Genomic DNA, 21,687 nt, shown 5'->3' on the forward strand with positions numbered 1-21,687 from the left:
CAGAGGATGAGATGGCTGGATGGCATCACTGACTCGATGGACATGAGTTTGAGTAAACTCCGGGAGTTGGTGATGGACAGGGAGGCCTGGCGTGCTGTGATTGATGGGGTTGCAAAGAGTCAGACACGACTGAGTGACTGAACTGAACTGATGGAGAGTCAAAGAAAAAAATCCTCACAGAAGACTGTCATGATCAAGGTGTCTCACACTTACTCGTGCATATATATATCAAAGGTTCTCAATCATGGTGGTGTAACATACATGTGAAAATGATCTCTCATGAGATATATAAAAAGCAATTAATATACATAGATGGACTTAGAGGTTATCATATTAAGTGAAGGAAGTCAAAGATATATATCATATAATATCACTGCTGCTGCTGCGTCTCTTCAGTCGTGTCCGACTCTGTGCGACCCCCATAGACGGCAGCCCACCAGGCTCCCCCATCCCTGGGATTCTCCAGGCAAGAACACTGGAGTGGGTTGCCATTTTCTTCTCCAATGCGTGAAACTGAAAAGTAAAAGTGAAGTCACTTAGTTTGGACTGTAGCCTACCAGGCTCCTCCATTCAGGGGATTTTCCAGGCAAGAGTACTGGAGTGGGGTGCCATTGCCTTCTCCATATGATATCACTAATATATGGAATCCAAAAAGTGATACAAATGAACTTATTTACAAAACTGAGAAATAGCCTCAGACATAGAAAACAAATTTATGGTTACTGAAGTAGATAGCAGGGTTTAGAGGAGAGATAAACTAGGACTTTGAGATTAGCAGATACATACACAAGGACCTATGGTATAGCACAGGGGACTACCTTGTAATAACATATAATGAAAAAGAATCTGAAAAAAAAAAAAAAACTGAACCACTTTGCTGTATACCAGAAACTAATGCAGCATTGTAAATTAACTATAATTCAATAAAAAGAATTAGAAGTAATATATATAGTCAACATGAAAGATGAGGAGGAGGAGAAGAAGCAGGAGTGTGGGTGCATGTTTAATAAATTATAAAGGATTCAGGAGACTAATGCACGAAATGTGTAAGTGTTTCAAAAGTGAAAATGTTAATCGCTCAGTCATGTCCGACTCTCTGCGACCTCATGGACTGGGGCCCAAGTCAACCATAAAACCTCAACGAGCCATTATAGCTAAATTGATAAATATTGAGTCCTTCACACAAGACCAAAGATGAAAACCAAGAGATGCAGTAGGGACTAAGAGGTAGAAATGAAATAAAGATGGAACCCTAAAAACCAAAGCTAGAATTAGGAATTAGATTTGTGCTTCATTTTGGCATAACTATTTCTAAACTAAAATATTAACATAAATCCTTGGACTTCTCAGACCTGTAGAACGTGTAAATATTGGCTACATATTACTTGTTAGTAAATGCTCTATGAAGGACAAAGGAGGTTGCATTCCTAGTTGGTAAATGACAACTTAACATAATTTATGTTTTTTTTCCCCCAGAAAGAAAAGCATATGCAATATGCATGAGGTCAGTGGTAGCCCAATATTCAAAGAGCAAGGAGGGGGACTTTCTCCCCTCAGACAGGCCAGTGTTCATCAGGATGTAATCTGTCTTCCTTTAAATGAAGCAGTTATCTACCCTCTCCTTTTCTTTTGTAAGAAAAAAAACTGTACATTGGCTGTTGAAGGATGAAAGACCTCAGCCCTCTCTCCTGGTGCATCTAGGCAGCTGAATAGAAAAGACATTTCTGTGTACTACAGGGTCCCCTGTCCCAGCAAGGGTTGCCAAGGGACCAGGCAAATGGATAGTCAATAGCTGATATCTCAACCAAGTGGTGTCTGAGGACAACTGCTAATTAGACTGGAGATGTTTAAATTATTCCTGACTTATTCCATAAGCATAAACAATGACTTCCTTTCTCCGAGTAAGTGGTCAGTGGTAGCTGATTTTGCCTAAAAAACTAAAGATGTAAGATCCTAAGAAATAATATAAGAAGAATAGTCTATTGTTTTCTCTAGGTTCAGAGAGGTTCCTAAAAGTGACCAAGGATTCCCATGTATCAAGTGTTTAACAGGAATTTTCCCGTGGAAGACAGAATCCCTAGAGGCTTTCACTTTCTATGCTCTTTATTCATTATGATTGAATATTTTTCACAACGATTATGTATTGGGTTTGAAACAAGACCTTTTTAAAGGTCCTGATAAAGTATAGTCAGTGGTTCATTGGCTAGACTTCAAAGAGTTCTTTACTATTACTTCCTTGATCTGAAAAGTGAATTTAAATCCAACTTATCTCAAAGGCTTCTTCCTAATGAAATGAAATAGAAAGCTTTCAAAATAAATACATATCTTAAAAGGCCCAAGGTCAATGGACAATGGAAGAATAATTGACTCTTTAGAAATCCACTGATTCAATAGGACCGCTGGGCATGGGGGTGGTAATGTTGGCAATAGACCAAAAGAGACCATGTATATGGATGTGCTGTAAAAACTGAAAGAACAGCATAGGTCCCTGACATTACTCAGCATCATGTGCAACTACTGAAAAAGGCTGTGCCTCACTGACTTTCATCATCAATATTATGACCTACAATCATGAAACAAACCCATCAGTGGGATATAAAGTAAAAAACATTTCAGGGTTTGTGGGTGGTACTATTGATCTGTTCATTCATTTTATTATTCAATAAACATTTTACCCAGAACTTATTAGGTAATTAATGGCAACACAAACTAAAAATACAGGGCTTAGTTTCAACAGTAGAGGTTGATCTAGGCTGATTCCTCATCCTTTCTTAGTGTGGCCATAAGTTAGTGGTGCAGTATGGAGCCGGAGTATAGTTAAAGGTAAAAGTATAAATGCACCAGAAATCAGGAGACCTGGGTTCTGAATTCAGTTCAGTTCAGTCGCTCAGTCGTGTCTGACTCTTTGCGACCCCATGAATCGCAGCACACCAGGCCTCCCTGTCCATCACCAACTCCCAGAGTTTACTCAAACCCATGTCCATCGAGTTGGTGATGCCATACAACCATCTCATCCTCTGCTGTCCCCTTCTCTTCCTGCCTCTAATCCCTCCCAGCATCAGGGCTTTGTCCACTGAGTCAACTCTTTGCATGAGGTGGCCAAAGTACTAGAGTTTCAGCTTCAGCATCGTTCTGGATTAGGCTTTGTGATTTTGGGCAAAACTATATCTTGGTCTCAGTTACATCATCCATAAAACAAGGGGGCTTCTATGTAATCCCTTGAGGGCCTTTTCTGCCACAGTGGTTTCCAACAATGGGGTACCGTGGGAAGGATCACATAAAACTGGGCTGATGTCCACTCCTAAGTTTGCTAGTTCTATGAGCCTCAGCTTCCTCAAAACTAAAATGAAGACAATAAAATCTCCTTATCACTGGCCTGTTATGAGGATTAACTTCAATTAGGTGTATAATAATATATATTTCTCAACAGAACAATGGTATACAAAGTGTTCAAAGTACATAATATTCTCTTGATTTCCACATGACACAGTAGCATGGAAGTTATGAACTTAATCATATACATTTAGGTTCTAAAAGGATATTTATCCAAGCGGACATGGACAGTATAGTGTCCATGCCTGCTTCTAGATGCTTTACACCTAGTCTTTTGCTCACTTATTACTATTTGATTCTTTGGGGACTGAACCAGGAAAGGGAAGGAGGAAGGAAGGGGTCCTGTCCACTGGTTTGAAGAAGCACAGAGGATGTGTGGAAATGGCAGCTCCTTGTCTCATCATCAAAACTGCCTTCTCTCTCCTTCTCAGTCTGATGACTGACTACATCATTTATCATTCTAATTGGGCCACTTCTGAGAGTAAAAACTGTTTCAGTAAAACTGGGATGTATGTCTCCCTCACCTTTCAGGCTTATTTTCTATGACCTTTTTTTTTTGTCACTTTAAAACTATGAGGGATATTCTAATAGGAAGGCAATTGCACAGTAAGATTTTATCCAAGTAATTAATCTAAAATCTTGTGTCTTTTCATAAGGTGTGAGTGAAATTGCAGTTTGCTGTCCATTTCCTATTGCTGACGACCCTTCAGCTCTCCCATCTTCTACCTTCTCTCCCTCCTCTGTCAGTAACTCTTCTTGCCTATTCTCCTGAATCTGGCCCCTGTATACCAGCTGTTGTACTGTACTACTGTACTTTTCAAGGTACTGCACTGTAAGATTAAAAGTGTTTTTGTTAAAAAAAAAAATCCTATGTTTTTTAAAGGCATGCAAAAAAAGTTACTTAACTTTAGTTTGATAAATATATATTAATTTTAGATAGGATATGAGGATAAAATAATTGTGTTTTTATTATTATAATAAATGCTTTAGAGTGGGGTCAGCCATCTATTCTGTAAAGAGGTAGAGTAAATGCTTTAGCTTTTGGGGACCATATAGTTTCTGTCACAACCAAGCAGTTATGCCCATGTAGTGCAAGAGTATGGCTGTATTCCAAAAAACCGGTATTTACAATAATTGGTCATGAACTGGGTTTGGTTTTGGGCAGCAGTTTGCCAGCCCTTGCTTTAAAATGACAATTCCCCATGGATCAGGAAAATTTTAAAAGTCTGGAATTGACTTGATTTCTAACATCTTATTTTGCTAAGGAATTATGTTTAAAAAAAAAAAAGAAAACAAAACCCATCTCCTGGTATCTTTATCTCTTAGAATTTTAAACAGAAAAAAAAAAAAACTAGAAAGAGCACACATTCAGAAAAGTTAGCTTTAAGGAAATTTACCCACCACACAGTCCTTATTTAAAAAATTTTTCTTTAGCTCAGTGGAAACTTTGTCAGGAATATCTTCAGGTTAAGAGATGGGTCATTTGAGTTGCTTTTGGAGATCACTGTGGGTGGTAGAATAGAAAGAGCTTGCTATTTGTAATGAAAATATCTGAATTGAATAAGGTTGTAGGAGGACTGGGAAGCCCCAGTGACTCAAGAGGTAAAGAATCCCTCTGCCAATGTAGGGGATGCAGAAGGCAAGGGTTCAGTCCCTGGGTTGGGAAGATCCCCCGGAGAAGGGAAAGGCTACCCACGCCAGTATTCTTGCCTGGAGAATTCCATGGACAGAGGAGCCTGGTGGGCTACAGTCCACAAGGTCGCAGAGTCGGACATGACTGAGCAGATCTTGAACGTTCCTTTAATGGGACAACACTCTCAGACAACACAGTCCCCTGTCCTGGGCTCCTGCTGCAAACACAAGCTCCAACACTGTGTAACCCCAGAACTCACCGGCTGCCACTGTGCTGGGTACCAGGCTGGGGGGCAGTTGAAGCGGTTACAAGCTTGCACCGTGGTAGGCTTGGGCTGGCGACACAGCTCATCAGCCAGGATTACTGTTTCATTTATCTCTCTGGAAAGCAGGTGGGAGCAGAAGACATCTCTGGTCTGCAGCCCAACCCCACAGGTGAGACTGCAAGGACTCCACTTGCCAATTTCCCACCTGTGAAGAAAGCAGAGGAAGAGAATACACTGAGAACCCGTGCACTGAACAGTTCCCTTGACGCCAAGTGTTATCCTAATGGAGTGAAAACACCTATGTGGCTATTTCGGAAGGTCCAGCCCAAGCTTGGCTGGGAATTCTATCCCAAGCCAAGAACTCATCTTTTCTCTTCATGTTCAAGAATCTATTTAGAGTAAACTAAGAGGGTGATAAAATGAAACATCCAATTTTTACCACAAAATCACCAGAAATGGTCACAATCATGCCTATTTTGATGGAAGCATTAGTTGCTCACTTGTGCCTGACTCTTCGTGACCCCATGGACTAGAGCCCGCCATGCTCCTCTGTTTATGGACTTCTCCATGCAAGAATTCTGGAGTGAGTAGCCATTCCCTTCTCCAGGGGATATTCCCGACCCAGGGATTGAACCTGGGTCTCCTGCATTGCAGGCAGATTCTTTACCATCTGAGCCATCAGGGAATCCCTACCTTTTTTTCACTTTCTATGTCTATTTTGATGAAACATGTAAGTGTCATCAAAATAAGAGGGTATGTTAGATAAGATATAAGTTGTGCACATAAAGACTTTGGACACCATATAGTGAATGGCAGGTCTAGAAGAAGGCTTTCTGCTTCTCTCTCTAGCCTCCATTCTCAGCAAGACTGAAACATTCATGTTTATTTTTCTTTGGCTTCAAAATGAAAGGTTGCCAGTTCCAACTTCCTTCAAGCTGCCATCATAGCATAGAAATGTCCCTGTCTTATGTATAAATATCATCACTGTCTGGGACTGGAGAATGTAACAAAAGTGAAAGTTGCTAAACATATCATCCTTCTTGAGGAGGAATAAGTGGAGAGGACAGCTTATTATCTGGAAGAGGAAGTCAAACACAGAGATGAGTTAAGTGCATAAACTGGCCATTCCAATTGGCCAAGTCTTGACAAGTACATTTATAGTGAGCTAAGGGCCTATAAAAACAGTTTCCCTGTTGATGCAGCCTCCAAAATGGGAATACCAAATAAAAAACTGAGTTTCTTGGGTTTAGAGTGACAAGTGTTCTTTAATGATCAGTTTTAGAAAGTTCTGTTTACAAAGTGAGACACAAAGGTTCTACAGGAGCCAGCCAAGAAAAGCATGGCAAGTAGACCCTTCAGTAGCTAGGACTGCCTAACTTTTGTAGCCAGCCCTGAAAACTGGTTTAAAAGTCTCTGACTTTATGGACCTAGAGTCTGTCATACAGAGTGAAGTAAACCAGAGAGAGAAAAACACATATTTTACATTAAAGGCATACACATGGAATCCAGAAAAATGGTACAGATCAATCTATTTGCAAGGCAGAAATAGAGACATGGATGTAGAGAACAAATGTAGAGACACTAAACGGGGAAGGGGAGAGTGGGATGAACTTGAAGACTGGGACTGACATATATACACTAGTATGTATAAAACAGGTAACTAGTGAGAACCTACTATATAATATAGGGAACTCTGCCTAATGCTCTGTGGTAATCTAAATGGGGAAGGATATCCAAAATAGAGGAGGTATATGTACGCACATAGCTGATTCACTCTGCTGTAGAGCAGAAATGAATACAACATTGTAAAGCAACTTTACTCCAATTAAAAAAAAAAAAAGTCACTGGCTTTAAAGTTTCTCATCAGAGTGTAAAGCTGAATGGAGCTCTCTCAATCCTTTCCAGGTACTCTGTTAGGGTAATTATCTTTCCAATTCCTATTTCCACAACTTCCTTTCCTACCCTGGATTCAAGCCACATCAGTAATGAAGTTCTTTCTTGTTCTCAGTTCAGGCCCCCTGGTTTTCTAGCTCTATCTTTACTCAAGTGATTACTCCTAATCTGTAATACTTCTGGTCTTTTCCTTGCCCCTCAAAATTTCTTCCATTTCCATATATCCAAACTTAATCCCTATTTAGTTGTAAATAAATTGTATCTATATTTGTTCCAGACACTAAATATTTTCTCAGTAGTATTACAGTTATTCTGCCTGTCAAGGGCCCTATGAGAATATATACTTGTAGAATAATATATACTTGTGTCTCTCACAGGGTTCATCATAGCTCCTTTTAAACAGTTAATATATATGGTTACTACTTTTTAAAATAAATGAACAAATGGAAGGGATCTACCACCATAGTGGGCACTGTATACACATTATCTCATTTAATTACTTCCAGAACACTATGAGATAGGCTGTATTGATTTTCCCTATTTTAAAGTTGAAGGAATCTGAGAATCTAAGAGGTTGCTTGCCCAAATACCCGTAATTAGTAAGTAGTGAACCCAGGATTCAAACTTGGGTATGTCTGGCTCTGAAGCCTTTGTACTTTCTATTATGCCATCTTATTTTTAGGAAATACCTTGAAAACTGCCCTATAAATATTCACAGAATTTTAAATGAATAAAAGAGGAGAGGCTGAGTTGAATATATTTCTTTTAGATCCTTTTATGAATGTCTGTAAACTTATTTTTAGATTCCCAGTTTGGGTAAATTCCAAGCTTTAAAATATTAAAGGGCTACTGGTTTAAAAAATATGTCCACACAATCTTTGCCTCTTCCCCATTCTAAATGGAGTCGTGAGTATGGGCTGGACTTACTGGCTCACTTGTAAGGAATACAATGAGGCAGAAGGGGTTCTATGTGACTTCCAAGGCTAAATTAGAAAAAGGATATTGTTTCTACATGGCTCTCTCTGACTGCCCACTCTGGGGGACGCCAGCCAGCATGTCATGAGGACCCCGAGACAATGTGGAGAAAAGTCCATATGCAAAGGAAATCGGGCTGCTCACCAACAGTCAGGATCAACCTGCCAGTGATAGGGGTGAGCTACCTTGAAAGCAGTCCTACTGGACTAGGTACAGCCTTCAGATGATTCCAACCTCCTAAGAGATCCTGAGCCTGAACTGTCTTTCCAAACTGCTCCCAAATTTCTCATTCATTTAACTGCAAGAAGTAATAAATGTTTATTTTTGTTGTGAGCTCTTACTTGTGGGGAAAATTTACTGTGGAACAACAGAAAACTAATTATGTATCTCAAAGCACATGTTGTACACTTGAAATATATATAATTGGGCTTCCCACATGGCACAAATGGTAAAGAACCCCCCTGGCAACTCAGGAGACATAAGAGAAGTGGGTTTGATCCCTGGGTTGGGAAGATCACCTGGAGGAGGGCATAGCAACCCACTCCAGGATTCTTGCCTGGAGAATCCCAAGGACAGAGGAGCCTGGAAGGCTACAGTCCACGGGGTCACAAAGAGATGGACATGACTGAAGCAACTTAGCATGCATGCAATACAAGTATATATCCTCCCCCAAAAGTTGTATATGTTCATCAAAAGACATATGCAAGAATGTTCAGGGCGTCCCTGGTGGTCCAGTGGTTAAGAATCCACCTTGAAATGCAAGAGACACAGGTTTGATCCCTGGTCCGGGAAGATCTCACATGCTGCAGGGCAAGTGAGTCTGTGTGCCACAATAATGAGCCTGTGCCCTAGAACCTGCGAGCTATGACTCCTGAAGCCAGTGTGCCCTAGAGCCTGTGCTCCACACCAAGAGAATCCACCTCGATGGGGAGCCCACACTGTAACTGCAGAGCAGCATGCACTCGCTGCAAGACGCTTCATTGCGAGCAGCAATGAAGACCCAACACAGCCAATAGAAACGAAAGATACTTCCTTTTAAAAAATCAATGTTCACAGAAGCACTATTCCTAAGAGCCCAGATGGAAAACAACTTAAATGCTCATCAACAGGTAATTGGACAAATAATGATTATATATTCATATAAAGCTTTATCAAATGAGAATAAACTAGAACAACAAGGAACATGACTGAATGTCACAAACAGAAAATTGAGTGAACAAAGCCACAGCTACAAAAATTCATAGTGTGATTTCATTTACTAAAACTCAAAAACCAAAACTAGTCTACAATGTTAGAAGTGGGGGGGGGGGGGGGGGGAGGGTGGATGCCCTTGGTGGGTAGTAACTAGAAACAGGGTATGGTGGGGGGAGAGGGAGGGTTTCTGGGATGTTATCTTGATCTGGGTGCTGGATGTGCACCCACTTTGTGAAAATCACCAGGCCATACATGCAGAATGTGTGCATGTTTCTTTGCATTTGTTATGCTTCAAAAAAGGATGTTCTTCACCCTCCACCCAACCACTTTCAAGAGAAATACTAAAATGCTGTGGGTGTAAAATACAACCACCATCCCCAAAGCTGATGACCACTCTATGTGTGTCTCATAAAGGAGCTGCCTACACAGTGAGCACTGTTCCAAGGGTAAAATTTGCTCCAATACAGTCTCCACACTGCTGGCTGCCCCACTCCTGCCCTCACCTCTGGCAGAAAATCAGTCACTGGGAGCTTGAAGCAGAGGCATCTGGCAGCCAGGAGGCCACTTCAATGCTGCTGGAAAAACTCACAAAACAGACATATCTGCTTACTCGTACATCTTCAAGGAAGGAGGGCAGCAGAAGCTATCTGTGCATTCAGCACTTTGCTGATTCTGGGTCCAAGTATTTTTCATCAAGTTAGGACCAAAGAGGGAAAGCAGAGAGATGACCCCGCTACTCCTCCTCTGCACGGGGGCTTCAGCTGTGAGCACTGGGTTTCACTGGCTGCCAGTAGCTGCCTCCCTGGATTCCGTGCCATTGGCTGTTTCTGAGGGAGGGACTGTAGGCCCCTGGGAGCCAGCCTGCAGGCAAGCTGTAGCTGGCAGCCTGGGAGACAAAGACAAGGCCTTCGCTGGGATTCTGGGTTCTGGCTTCCCTTAATTCCAGTGCTAAGGAGGACTGGGGCTCTGGACATCAGAGGGAGAGGGCATTCATGCTTTTCCTCTCTACTTTTTCTGGCTGACTTTAACTCATCTTTTCATCTTCATCGAAAATATTACCTCCTCAGGGAGGAAGCCCTCGACTAGGTGAAATTCTCCTCTAGGATATGGCTCCATGCATAGTTCTCTATTTGGAAATTCTCAACACACTTGATTTTTTGTTTTATTGTGGAAAAAGCATTCTCTTAACAAAATTTTAAGTGTGCTATGCACAGTATTATTGTCTCTAGGTACACTGTTGTACAAAAAATCTCACACTCATCTTGCTTAACTGAAACATTACACTTGTTGATCGCAATTCCCATTTCCTCTTCTTCTGAGCTCCTGACAACCACCATTCCACTCTTTGATTCTATGAATTATTATTTCTATGATTCTGTGACTATTTTAGGTACCTTGTATAAGTGGCACCATGGAGTATTTGTCCTTCTGTGACTGGTTTATTTAACCTAGCGTAAAGCTTTTAAGGTTCATCCATGTTGTTACATACTGCAGAATTTCTTTCTTTTCTAAGGCTGAATAATATTCTATTTAAAAGTATACATCACATCTTTTATGGTTGTTTAGGCTGTTTTCAATCTTGGAATCAGCTACTGAGAATACTTAGTGCTACAGTGAATTCATATGAGGATGCTAGACTGAAGCTGAAACTCCAAAACTTTGGCCACCTCATGCGAAGAGTTGACTCATTGGAAAAGACCCTGATTCTGGGAGGGGTTCGAGAGAGGATGAGATGGCTGGATGGCATCACTGACTCGATGGACATGAGTTTGAGTAAACTCCGGGAGTTTGTGATGGACAGGGAGGCCTGGCGTGCTGTGATTCATGGGGTTGCAAAGAATCGGACATGACTGAGTGACTGAACTGAACTGAACTGAGTATCCATTCAAGGCCCTGATTTCAATTCTTCTGGATAAATGCCCAGAAGTGGGATTGCAGGATCATATGATAGACAGAGTGCCTGATGAACTATGGATGGAGGTTTGAGACATTGTACAGGAAGCAGGGATCAAGACCATCCCCAAGAAAAAGAAATGCAAAAAAGCAAACTGGCTGTCTGAGAAGGCCTTACAAGTAGCTGTGAAAAGAAGGGGAGTGAAAAGCAAAGGATAAAAGGAAAGACACCCATTTGAATGCAGAGTTTCAAAGAATAGCCAGGAGAGATAAGAAAGCCTTCCTCAGCGATCAATGCAAAGAAATAGAGGAAAACAACAGAATGGGAAAGACTAGAGATCTCTTCAAGAAAATTAGAGATACCAAGGGAACATTTCATGCAAAGATGGGTTCGATAAAGGACAGAAATGGTATGGACCTAACAGAAGCAGAAGATATTAAGAAGAGGTGGCAAGAATACACAGAAGAACTGTATAAAAAAGATCTTCATGACCCAGATAATCACGATGGTGTGATCACTCACCTAGAGCCAGACATCCTGGAATGTGAAGTCAAGTGGGCCTCAGGAAGCATCACTACGAACAAAGCTAGTGGAGGTGATGGAATTGCAGTTGAGCTATTTCAAATCCTAAAAGATGATGCTGTGAAAGTGCTGCACTCAATATGTCAGCAAATATGGGAAACTCAGCAGTGGCCACAGGACTGGAAAAGGTCAGTTTTCATTCCAGTCGCAAAGAAAGGCAATGCCAAAGAATGCTCAAACTACCGCACAATTGCATGCATCTCACATGCTAGTAAAGTAATGCTCAAAATTCTCCAAGCCAGGCTTCAGCGATACGTGAACCGTGAACGTCCAGATGTTCAAGCTGGTTTTAGAAAAGGCAGAGGAACCAGAGATCAAATTGCCAACATCCGCTGGATCATCGAAAAAGCAAGAGAGTTCCAGAAAAACATCTATTTCTGCTTTCTTGACTATGCCAGAGCCTTTGCCTGTGTGGATCACAACAAACTGGAAAATTCTGAAAGAGATGGGAATACCAGACTACCTGACCCGCCTCTTGAGAAATCTGTATGCAGGTCAGGAAGCAGCAGTTAGAACTGGACATGGAACAACAGACTGGTTCCAAATAGGAAAAGGAGTACATCAAGGCTGTATATTGTCACCCTGCTTATTTAACTTATATGCAGAGTACATCATGAGAAATGCTGGGCTGGATGAAGCACAAGCTGGAATCAAGACTGCCGGGAGAAATATCAATAACCTCAGATATGCAGATGACACCACCCTTATGTCAGAAAGTGAAGAAGAACTAAAGAGCCTCTTGATGAAAGTGAAAGAGGAGAGTGAAAAAGTTGGCTTAAAGCTCAACATTCAGACAGCTAAGATCATGGCATCCGGTCCCATCACTTCATGGCAAATAGATGGGGAAAGAGTGGCTGACTTTGTTTTTCTTTGGGGGAGGGCCTCTAAAATCACTGCAGATGGTGACCGCAGTCATGAAATTAAAATACGCTTACTCCTTGGAAGGAAAGTTATGACCAATCTAGACAGCATATTAAAAAGCAGAGACATTACTTTGCCAACAAAAGTCCGTCAGTCAAGGCTATGGTTTTATCAGTAGTCATGTATGGATGTGAGAAAGCTGAGCACAGAAGAATTGATGCTTTTGAACTGTGGTGTTGGAGAAGACTCTTGAGAGTCCCTTGGACTTCAAGGAGATCCAACTAGTCCATCCTAAGGGAAATCAGTCCTGGGTGTTCATTGGAAGGACTGATGTTAAAGCTGAAACTCCAATATTCTGGCCACCTGATGAGACGAGCTGACTCATTTGCAAAGACCCTGATGCTGGGAAAGATTGAAGGCAGGAGGAGAAGGGGATGACAGACAATTAGATGGTTGGATGGCATCACCGACTCAGTGAACATGAGTTTGGGTAGACTTGGGCAGTTGGTGATGGACAGGGAGGCCTGGCGTGCTGTGGTTCATGGGGTTGCAAATAGTCGGACATGACTGAGTGACTCAACTGAATTGAGTGATGGTTCTATTTTTAATTTTTGGAGGAACCACCATACTGTCTTCCACAGTGGCTGCGCCATTTTTTACTTCCCCCAGCAGCATGCAAGGGTTCCAATTTCTCTACATCCTTGCCAAGATTTGTGGCCTTTGGTTTTTTGATGAGAGCCATCCTGACAGGTCTGAGATGATATCTCATTGTAGTTTTCATTTGCATTTCCCTGATGATTAGCAACACTGAGCATTCTTCATATATCTGTTGGCCATTTGTATGTCTTCTTTAGGACATACCTGTAATCTGACTATCCTACTTGACTATTACCTTGGTGAGAGCACAGGGCTATGCCTATTTTGGCTTACCACTCATTATGGGTTGTATTGTACCCCACTAAAAGATATGTTGGAGTTTGAACTTCCAGTACCTCAAAATGTGACCTTATTTGAAAGTACAGTCGTTGTAGATGTAATCATTTAAGACAAGGTCATATTAGAGTAGGGTGGATTCTTATATAACAGGTATCCCTATAAGAAGGGAGGGAGACACTCAGGGAGAATGCCATGTCATGACACAGACAAGAGACGGCAGTGAAGTATCCACAAGCCAAAGAATGTCGAGGACTGTGGTAACCTCCAGAAGCTAGAAGAGGCAGGAAAGGATTCTCCCTCACATATTTTGGGGACCATGGCTCTGCTTCATAATTGGCTTCATAATTTTGGACTTGGTTTTTGCCTCAAGAACTGTGAGGGAATACTTTTCTGCTGTTTTAAGTCACCCCACTTGTGGTACTTTGGTACGGCAACCCTGGGAAACCAATACACCACTGTGATCTCAGTACCTAGAATGGTGCCTGAAACAGCAGATGCTCCGGAAGAATGAGGGGACTCACATTTAATGGAATCCCCGTTGTATCCTCTAAAAACCACCCACCCCAATTTCAGAGTCCCCAAAGCTCTAGGTTTTCTTCAGGGTGGTACAAATTCTTTGGTGACAAAGCTGCACCTGGACAGACATGATGCTTTGACAGGCCACATCTCACTTGATGTAAACATTTACAGTTTACTGCAGCCATATTAGCCTATTGGATTATGGTACCCCTCCCCACCCTCCACCCCTCACCAGGACTTACTGCAGATGTTATATACTTAATGTATTAGTAATCATAACATATTTCTAAAACGTTCCAAATTCTGAATTCCAAAACACACCTGCCCCAGTGGTTTGTGCTAAAGGATCTATGGTTCTGTACACAGAGAATGGTAAATATGAGCACTATGGTTTGTTTCTGTTTCTGGGCTTCAGGTGTTGGCTTCATGGTTGGGCTCATGGCCAAAATGTTAGGGAGACAGGTCCCCTTGAATTCTCTTTCTACACTATTTTCTTCCCTCTGAACCTTTCTTCTCCACAGTCCTATTTCTTTCTGCCAAAACATGCTTGCAGGGAAGGCATCGGCAGTTGACAGATGACAGTGATGCCCTGTAGCTTCAGGCTGGACCTTGCCAAGTTACTCCTGATCAAGGGTAGGCAAGAGACAGAAGGTCACTTCGCCCTCTGCAAAGCTGGAAGCAGGCTTCTTGCCCTCTGTCCAGCATCATGTGTATTTGGGTGGCCCTATGTTTATAAACGGATTTAAAATTTTAGGCTTGGTTTCCCAATTCCTGCTTTGTTTTTCTGATGGTGCTGGAGTCCCGCCCAAAGTCCAACTTATTGGAATGTGGTCTTGTCTCTCTGCCTGTATCTGGTTAGTTCTTGGCCTCGGGCAGAGCAGTGACCCTTTGCCATGAGCCACATACCATGATGTGACAGCGACATATCCAGCTGATATCACCTATTACTGCCAATAACAAGAGTGATGCTAATATTACCAGTGTTTATAATGAGCCAGATACTGTGCTAGTGGCTTTAAATGAGTTGCCTCCTTTAAGCCTCTCCACAGCCCTGTGAAAGAGGTACTATTATTATTTGCATTTTAACAGCAAGGAGCTGAGGCATGCAGAAATTCAATGATTAATTAGTTGTGGCCTAGAGTGTCCCCTCCCAGGCCTCACACTGATGTCAGTGCCACTTGTATCACATCCAAGTCTCCCATGACTGGGACACGTGGGTGCTGAGAATGGGGCTGTTCCCTATGACAGAGGCCAGCACTGTCGATATTAGAAGCCCCAGCTCTGCATTATCCCAGCAGAACTCAGGGCTAAGGTCCCTCCAGGTGTGGGATACATACTTAAATTTATGCATTACTTATATCAACCCGATGAAGATGGTACTATCAGTTCTCCCATTTTACAAGGTGATACATCAGAGGCTCTGACCAGCCAAGCAACTTATCCAAACTTACACAGCTAGTAAACAAGGGAGGACTTCCCTGGTGGTAAGAGTGGATAAAAATCCACTGGCCAATGCAGGGGACGTGGGTTCGACCCCTGGTCCGGAAGATTCCGCATGCCATGGGATGATAAAGTCCATGCGCCACAACTACAGAGCCAGCACTCTGGGGCCCATGAGCCAGAACTAATGAGCCCATGTGCTGCAACCACTGAAGCCTCTGCACTTAGAGCCCATTCTCCGCAACAAGAGAAGCCACCGCAATAAAGAGTAGCCCCCACTCACGGCAACTAGAGAAAGCCTGCACACAAAGAAGACCCAATGAAACAAATAAATATATTACTAAAACAAACAAACAAACAACACAACAAAACAAATGACGAGGGAATCAGCAATCAAATCCAGGCATCCCGGGAAATGCTTCTGAGGGCCAGAATAATGAAGACAGCAGGACACACTGGATTTGAGATGTAAATTCCTGGGTCCCTGATGCTTTCCACTTCAGAAAATGACAAATGACAAAATGACAGATCGATAGCTAAGTCACAGAATCAACCACACCAATGTCGCCAACGGTCCTGGACACACTTGCGGTTGTTTTTCAGAGAAGCTGCAGTGTGACCTGGCAGCTGAAGGGCAAAGACAGAGTGTGGGTCCTCCAAGTGCATGTGAAGGTGGCCATCAGAGACAGTTTGGGTAATCAGGACCCACAGAGGTTGGCGCTTCTTAGCTGCTCGTGTGTGTATTTGCTACACAAGGGAGGAATTCTGGCCTTCCTTTAGACAAGAGCACATTATGTGAGTGGTTTTGCTCCCCTACCTTTCAGAGAGGCCCCCAGCAAGGCAACTCACTGTTTGCTGCTGGTAAAATATGTGTAATTTCTAACGGCAGACTCCCTGCCACAAGCTATTATTGGGAGAACCTCCTCTTACCTTGGCTTGGCTCTTGGTTTATTTCTCTGTTTCCTGTTCAAAACTAAAAATGCAGATTTTATTGGGAGGCAAAAAACCGTTATGAACTTTGCTTGCTTGTCAGATTCATTCTTTACACTTGTGTATAATCCTCTAACATTTTTGTTCAACATTTCTATCCTGTGATTTTTTTGAAAGGTCCCTTAAAGATATTTGCTTTCTTTAGAATGCCTCTGAGGTCAGGAGGTACACAGCAAGACAGCAATAATAACTCAGACACCATGGAGCATGGCCAGCTCTAGAAATCCTAAGGTAGGATAGAGAGAATCCTCACTTCACCAGGGACACTATGACCTTGTCCCACTTTAAGGTTCTTGGACTATTATTAGTGGCTCTGAATTTATCTCCCCATCGTCCAGTTTCCAATCTACCCATAGCCTGAAACTTCCAAAATGACATCTGAAATGTGAATTTGCACACTTGACTTCCTCTGATTATAAGCTTTCACTGGGGTCTGAGCTGAGCTTTCAGGGGAGGGGGACCCGTGTGTCCAGGGTTCAGTTTTGGTCCAGTGCACCCACCCAGTGGGGGCAAAGTGGAGGTACAGCCTGCAGCTGTACTTTCTAATTAGCTTTCCTACCTTTCCTCCCTCTTCCACTTTGTAGGAGTGAACTTAAGCCTGAGGTTTGGTAGGGAGTGGTCCATAGGCATGGGACTGGGCTCACCACTGGGCAAGGATACCTGAGAACCAAACATTCAGGGAGGATTGAACAAATATATAAATACATTATGGAGAATGAGAGCCAGACTTCTTCTTATCAGAGAGAGGGGTTACACACATGAAAAGGGGGAAGACCAGAGTAAATCATATAAATTTGGTATTGAAACCAATGTGAACTCATGATATTTAATTGACAGATAGCTAGATAAAGATATGTCAACAGATATACATGAGTGTATACAAATGTACATATGTATATGTTTACAATATTTCCTAGCTCTCTCTGCTAAAAGGTCTGGAAGCAATGTCATCCTAACTGTATCAAGTCTAAAGTGCCCAGATCTTAGTTTGTAAATATCATTCTCCACTAAGGAGCCAGTTCCTATAAAAATGGTTCTGGAGAAGGAGCTGGGAAAATAAAAAATGAACTTGAAATATCTTGTATAGAAAACTGGGAAGTACTCAAAGACGGATGGGGTAAAAATCAAAAGGACACAGAGGTAAGTTTGAAGGGATTCCCACTGGTCATGTCTGGGACAACTTGATAGTAACGAATTTTAATCCTCTGAGTAAAATAGATATTCAAGGTAAACAAATGAAGAGAAATCTCTACTCAACAGTAGAATGCCCACTAGTAATTTAGAAGGATTGATAAGAGTTTAGAAAGTCACCATTTGGCAACAATAACTGCAACAATAACAACTGATTCAGGCAAGACTCATCAATGAATATTAACCCTGGGTGAAAATTTGGTGAGGAACAGGGTATTCACTTAGTTTTAGATTATCTCCCAATAAAATACTTGTTACTTACTATTAATATGATCAACCTACTTACAAATTTTACAGTGGAAAACCCGGCCAGCATCATCTTAACCAAATCACGAGGTGAACATCAACAGTAACGAATGGAATGAGGCATCTTTCAACGTCTCCTGATACAATGCACTAAGAAGAATACAGCATCCTTCTGGCAAAAGTCAAAATTCATAGGGAACATTAAGCAAACCCAAACAGAGTGACATTTTACAAAGTAACTGGCCTGTACTCTTCAAAAATGTCCAAGGTATGAATGGCAGGAAGAGACTATCCAGATGGAAGTAGAAGAAATGACAGCCAAATACAAGACCCCAGATTCAACCTTGCATCTAAAAAGGGCATTTCTGGGACAACAGGCAAAATGTGAGAGGAGTTTGCGCATGAGATGGTGTTACTGAATTCAGCTGTTTCTTGATTGATGGTTAGTTACACTGTGGGTATTTATGACAACATCCTAGTTTTTAGGCAATAAACACCCAAGTGTTAGGATGCATATGGGATACATACCTAAAATTATTCTCAAATGGTCCCCAAATGTTAACAACTAGAGAACTGAGGGGACAGGTATAAAGGAAGTTCTGTGTTTTATTTTTGCAACCTAAAACAAACCCTGAAATTCTATCAATAGAAGTTATAAAAAACCATCCATTTTTCAGGTAACAGGTAACACCCTGTTACCCACAGGCCAAGGGTCCAGTCCTTAACTGGCCCATAGTGTACTTACCAAAGAAGTCTGAGTTTACCTTTCTGGTATACTCTGTGGTCACCCCCATAATCAGCTTTGCTGAGTAGCCAGCAGAGGGGTACTGCTCTTTTCGACTGGCAGACTCCTCTTCCTCTCAGGTTAGATCATGAACATCATCTGTATCTCTAAACACTTTTCCAACGCCCCTCCCACAAGGTGAAGCTAGCGCTTTTTCTCTGCAGCACACTACTGTGTCTCTCCTCTGGTGGCATTCTTTTCTCCCCTCAATCTCATTTTCATCATAGTGTAGTCATTTACCTACTTATTTGTCTCTCTTACTAGACCCTAATGGCCCAGACTTATTCATCTTACTATCTCCAGCACCTACTATCGTGCCTGGCACATCGAGGATGCCCAGGCATCACAGCCTAAGGAAGAAGATCTTTGGATCTGGAATTGGATGCAGCATGAATGACCTGTGCTCTGCAACTCTCTAACTGCACAAGCTAGGGCAAGTTACTCAACAGTTTAGTCATGTAAAATAGGAATAATAACAATACTCCCTTCAAAGGGCTGTTAGGAGGTTTAAGTGAACACATCTATGTAAAGGGCTTAAGTAAAGTGCCTGGCGCAGAGGATGGGCTCTATAAACATTAGCTAATATGAACAGTTCTTGCTGAGTGCTCAGTAAACATTTGGTAAATGCATGGATGATGATTGAGGGAAGAGAGTTTAATGAGTAGAGTGAGAATTCTTCCTGGAGTGAGTCAAAGTTGCCCTAGGTTATGGAAACAGAGGACAAGGACATTTGTGACTGCCCACATTAATTTAGCATTTAAGCATAGCTGGCTAAGCCCGGCGACAAATACAGAGGTAGGGGATGTGCTCGCCACCTTCAACATGATTGCAGCAAAGATAGAAAGAACTGACAAACACCCAGGAGACCCAGCAAACATTGTTAGATAAGAGGAATGAGCTCATTGCTAAACGTCTAGGCTGAAGCATAAACACTATAGAATTTCAGAAGATAGGCAGTGTGGTGCTCATAAGACTTGCATTTATATGACTGACTACAAATCACAAAGTCTGTTCATCGACACTGTCTCACTCGATCCACCTAACTTGGAACTAAAGCAAAGGAGGCATCACTACCTCCATTTTACAGATCAGCAAGTTAGGGTTCCAGTGCTTTCCCCAAAGTTCGGAAGGGAACTGAGATTACTTCTATCCTGAGGAGTCACTAACAATAGAGGAGGCAGTCATGAAGGGTCAGAGAGGAAGACGCATTTAGAAAAACACTTATACTCCGGGGCAGATGGATCTGCTGCAACCTCTGTGTTTTAAAAAGCTGCTTAAAGGGGCCTAGGAAAAATAAAATAAAAGATCAAAGGAGATGTTAGACAATAGAGAGCACAAATATTCTTTGAAGGCCAAAAATTAATCAAAAGCATATATGATAAATAGCATTGTGAAAATCAGGGCTCCCTGTAAAAGAGGAACTTGTGTGGCTCAGAAAACAGGAGATAGATCCACGCTTCTCTTGGAAGTCAGCCTGCTTGGCATGAGGCTTTGGCTCCATAAAAATACTTATAATAAAGTTTTCCAAACACCTGAGATTGCAAAGTACTTATTTCCATCGGAGAACAGTGTGGTGGAAGTGACAACTCTGGCCATGTCAGCTTACCTCACCTTCTAAATCATCTCTTTAAAAAAAAGAAATCAAGGCTATCAAGATTTCAACATTGTAAATAACCTCTTTGGTACTTTTTTTTTTTTTTCTATTTAAAAAACAGATTAATGAATAGCTCTTGAAAAAAAAAGCACTTGCAGCAAGATATATATTTACTTTCTCATTACAAGCACACTTTTGTTTTTTTAATAACTACTTCCTTCACAGGGATGTCAAACAGTACAAGGGCCCCAAAACTAGACCCAGTTGTGCAGTGCATCTCCGACCCTCCCTCCAACACTCCCCGAAACTTGTCTCTGGCATCCCATTGTCTAAGAAACACCATGTGCCTATTTACCATGGACAGCTCAGTTCAAAGAAAACTTCTAAGCTCTGCCTCCCATTCTCTGATTGCCCTGTTTTCTGGGGGACAGTACATCAAAATGAGATAGAATTTCTGTTGCCTGTTATGTTTCAGATAGGATTTCTGAAACACAGGTTAGGGAGGTAGATGGTCTGCCAAATCACCTGTGCCTTTAGCAGTTTGAGATTTCAAACTGGGTTGCTTAGAATTCTAGGTGGAAATTTTCTATTAAAGATAGTAGCAGGGTTGGCCTATGGACTGTGGAAAATTCCTAAAGAGATGGGAGTAGCAGAGAGCACCTTACCTGACTCCTGAGAAATCTGTATGTGGGTCAAGAAGCAACAGTTAGAACCAGATATGGAACAACGGACTGGTCAAAACTGGGAAAGGAGTACATCAAGCTGCATATTGTCACCCTGCTTATTTAATTTATATGCAGAGTATATCATGTGAAATGCCAGGCTGGATGAATCACAAGCTGGAATTAAGACTGCCAAGAGAAATACCAACAACCTCAGATATGCAGATGACACCACCCTTATGGCAGAAAGGAAAGAGGAACGAAAGAGCCTCTTGATGAAGGTGAAACAGGAGAGTGAAAAGGCTGGCTTAAAACTCAACATTTTTTTTTTCATTTTATTTGTTTATTTTAATTGGAGGATAATTACTTTACAATATTGTAGTGGGTTTTGCCATACATTGACATGAATCAGCCATGGGTGTACATGTGTACCCCATCCTGAATCCTCCTCCCACCTCCCTCCCCATCCCATCCCTCTGGGTTATCCCAGTGCACCAGCCCTGAGCACCCTGTCTCATGCATCGAACCTGACTAAGATCATGGCATCCAGTCCCATCACTTCCTGGCAAGCAGATGAGGAGGAAGTGGAAACACTGACAGATTTTATTTTCTTGGGCTCTAAAATCACTGTGAATGGTGACTGCATCCACAAAATTAAAAGATACTTGCTCCTTGGAAGGAACGCTATGACAAAC

At 41.9% G+C, this 21,687-nt stretch overlaps 1 protein-coding gene across 1 annotated transcript in view; it reads right to left on the bottom strand.

Annotated features, from left to right (window-relative positions):
• LOC133048526 (ADAMTS-like protein 1) overlaps window positions 1-21,687 on the bottom strand; it is a 216,103-nt gene that overhangs the window by 172,231 nt on the left and 22,185 nt on the right. Inside the window, exon 2 of the mRNA XM_061132224.1 lies at window positions 5,226-5,436. Within this exon, the coding sequence (XP_060988207.1) occupies window positions 5,226-5,317 (92 nt within the window). The 5' untranslated portion in view covers window positions 5,318-5,436. The remainder of the gene's footprint in view (window positions 1-5,225; window positions 5,437-21,687) is intronic.

Source organism: Dama dama, chromosome 29 (genome assembly GCF_033118175.1).
Source record: "Dama dama isolate Ldn47 chromosome 29, ASM3311817v1, whole genome shotgun sequence".
In the NCBI taxonomy this organism is placed as follows: domain Eukaryota; kingdom Metazoa; phylum Chordata; class Mammalia; order Artiodactyla; family Cervidae; genus Dama; species Dama dama.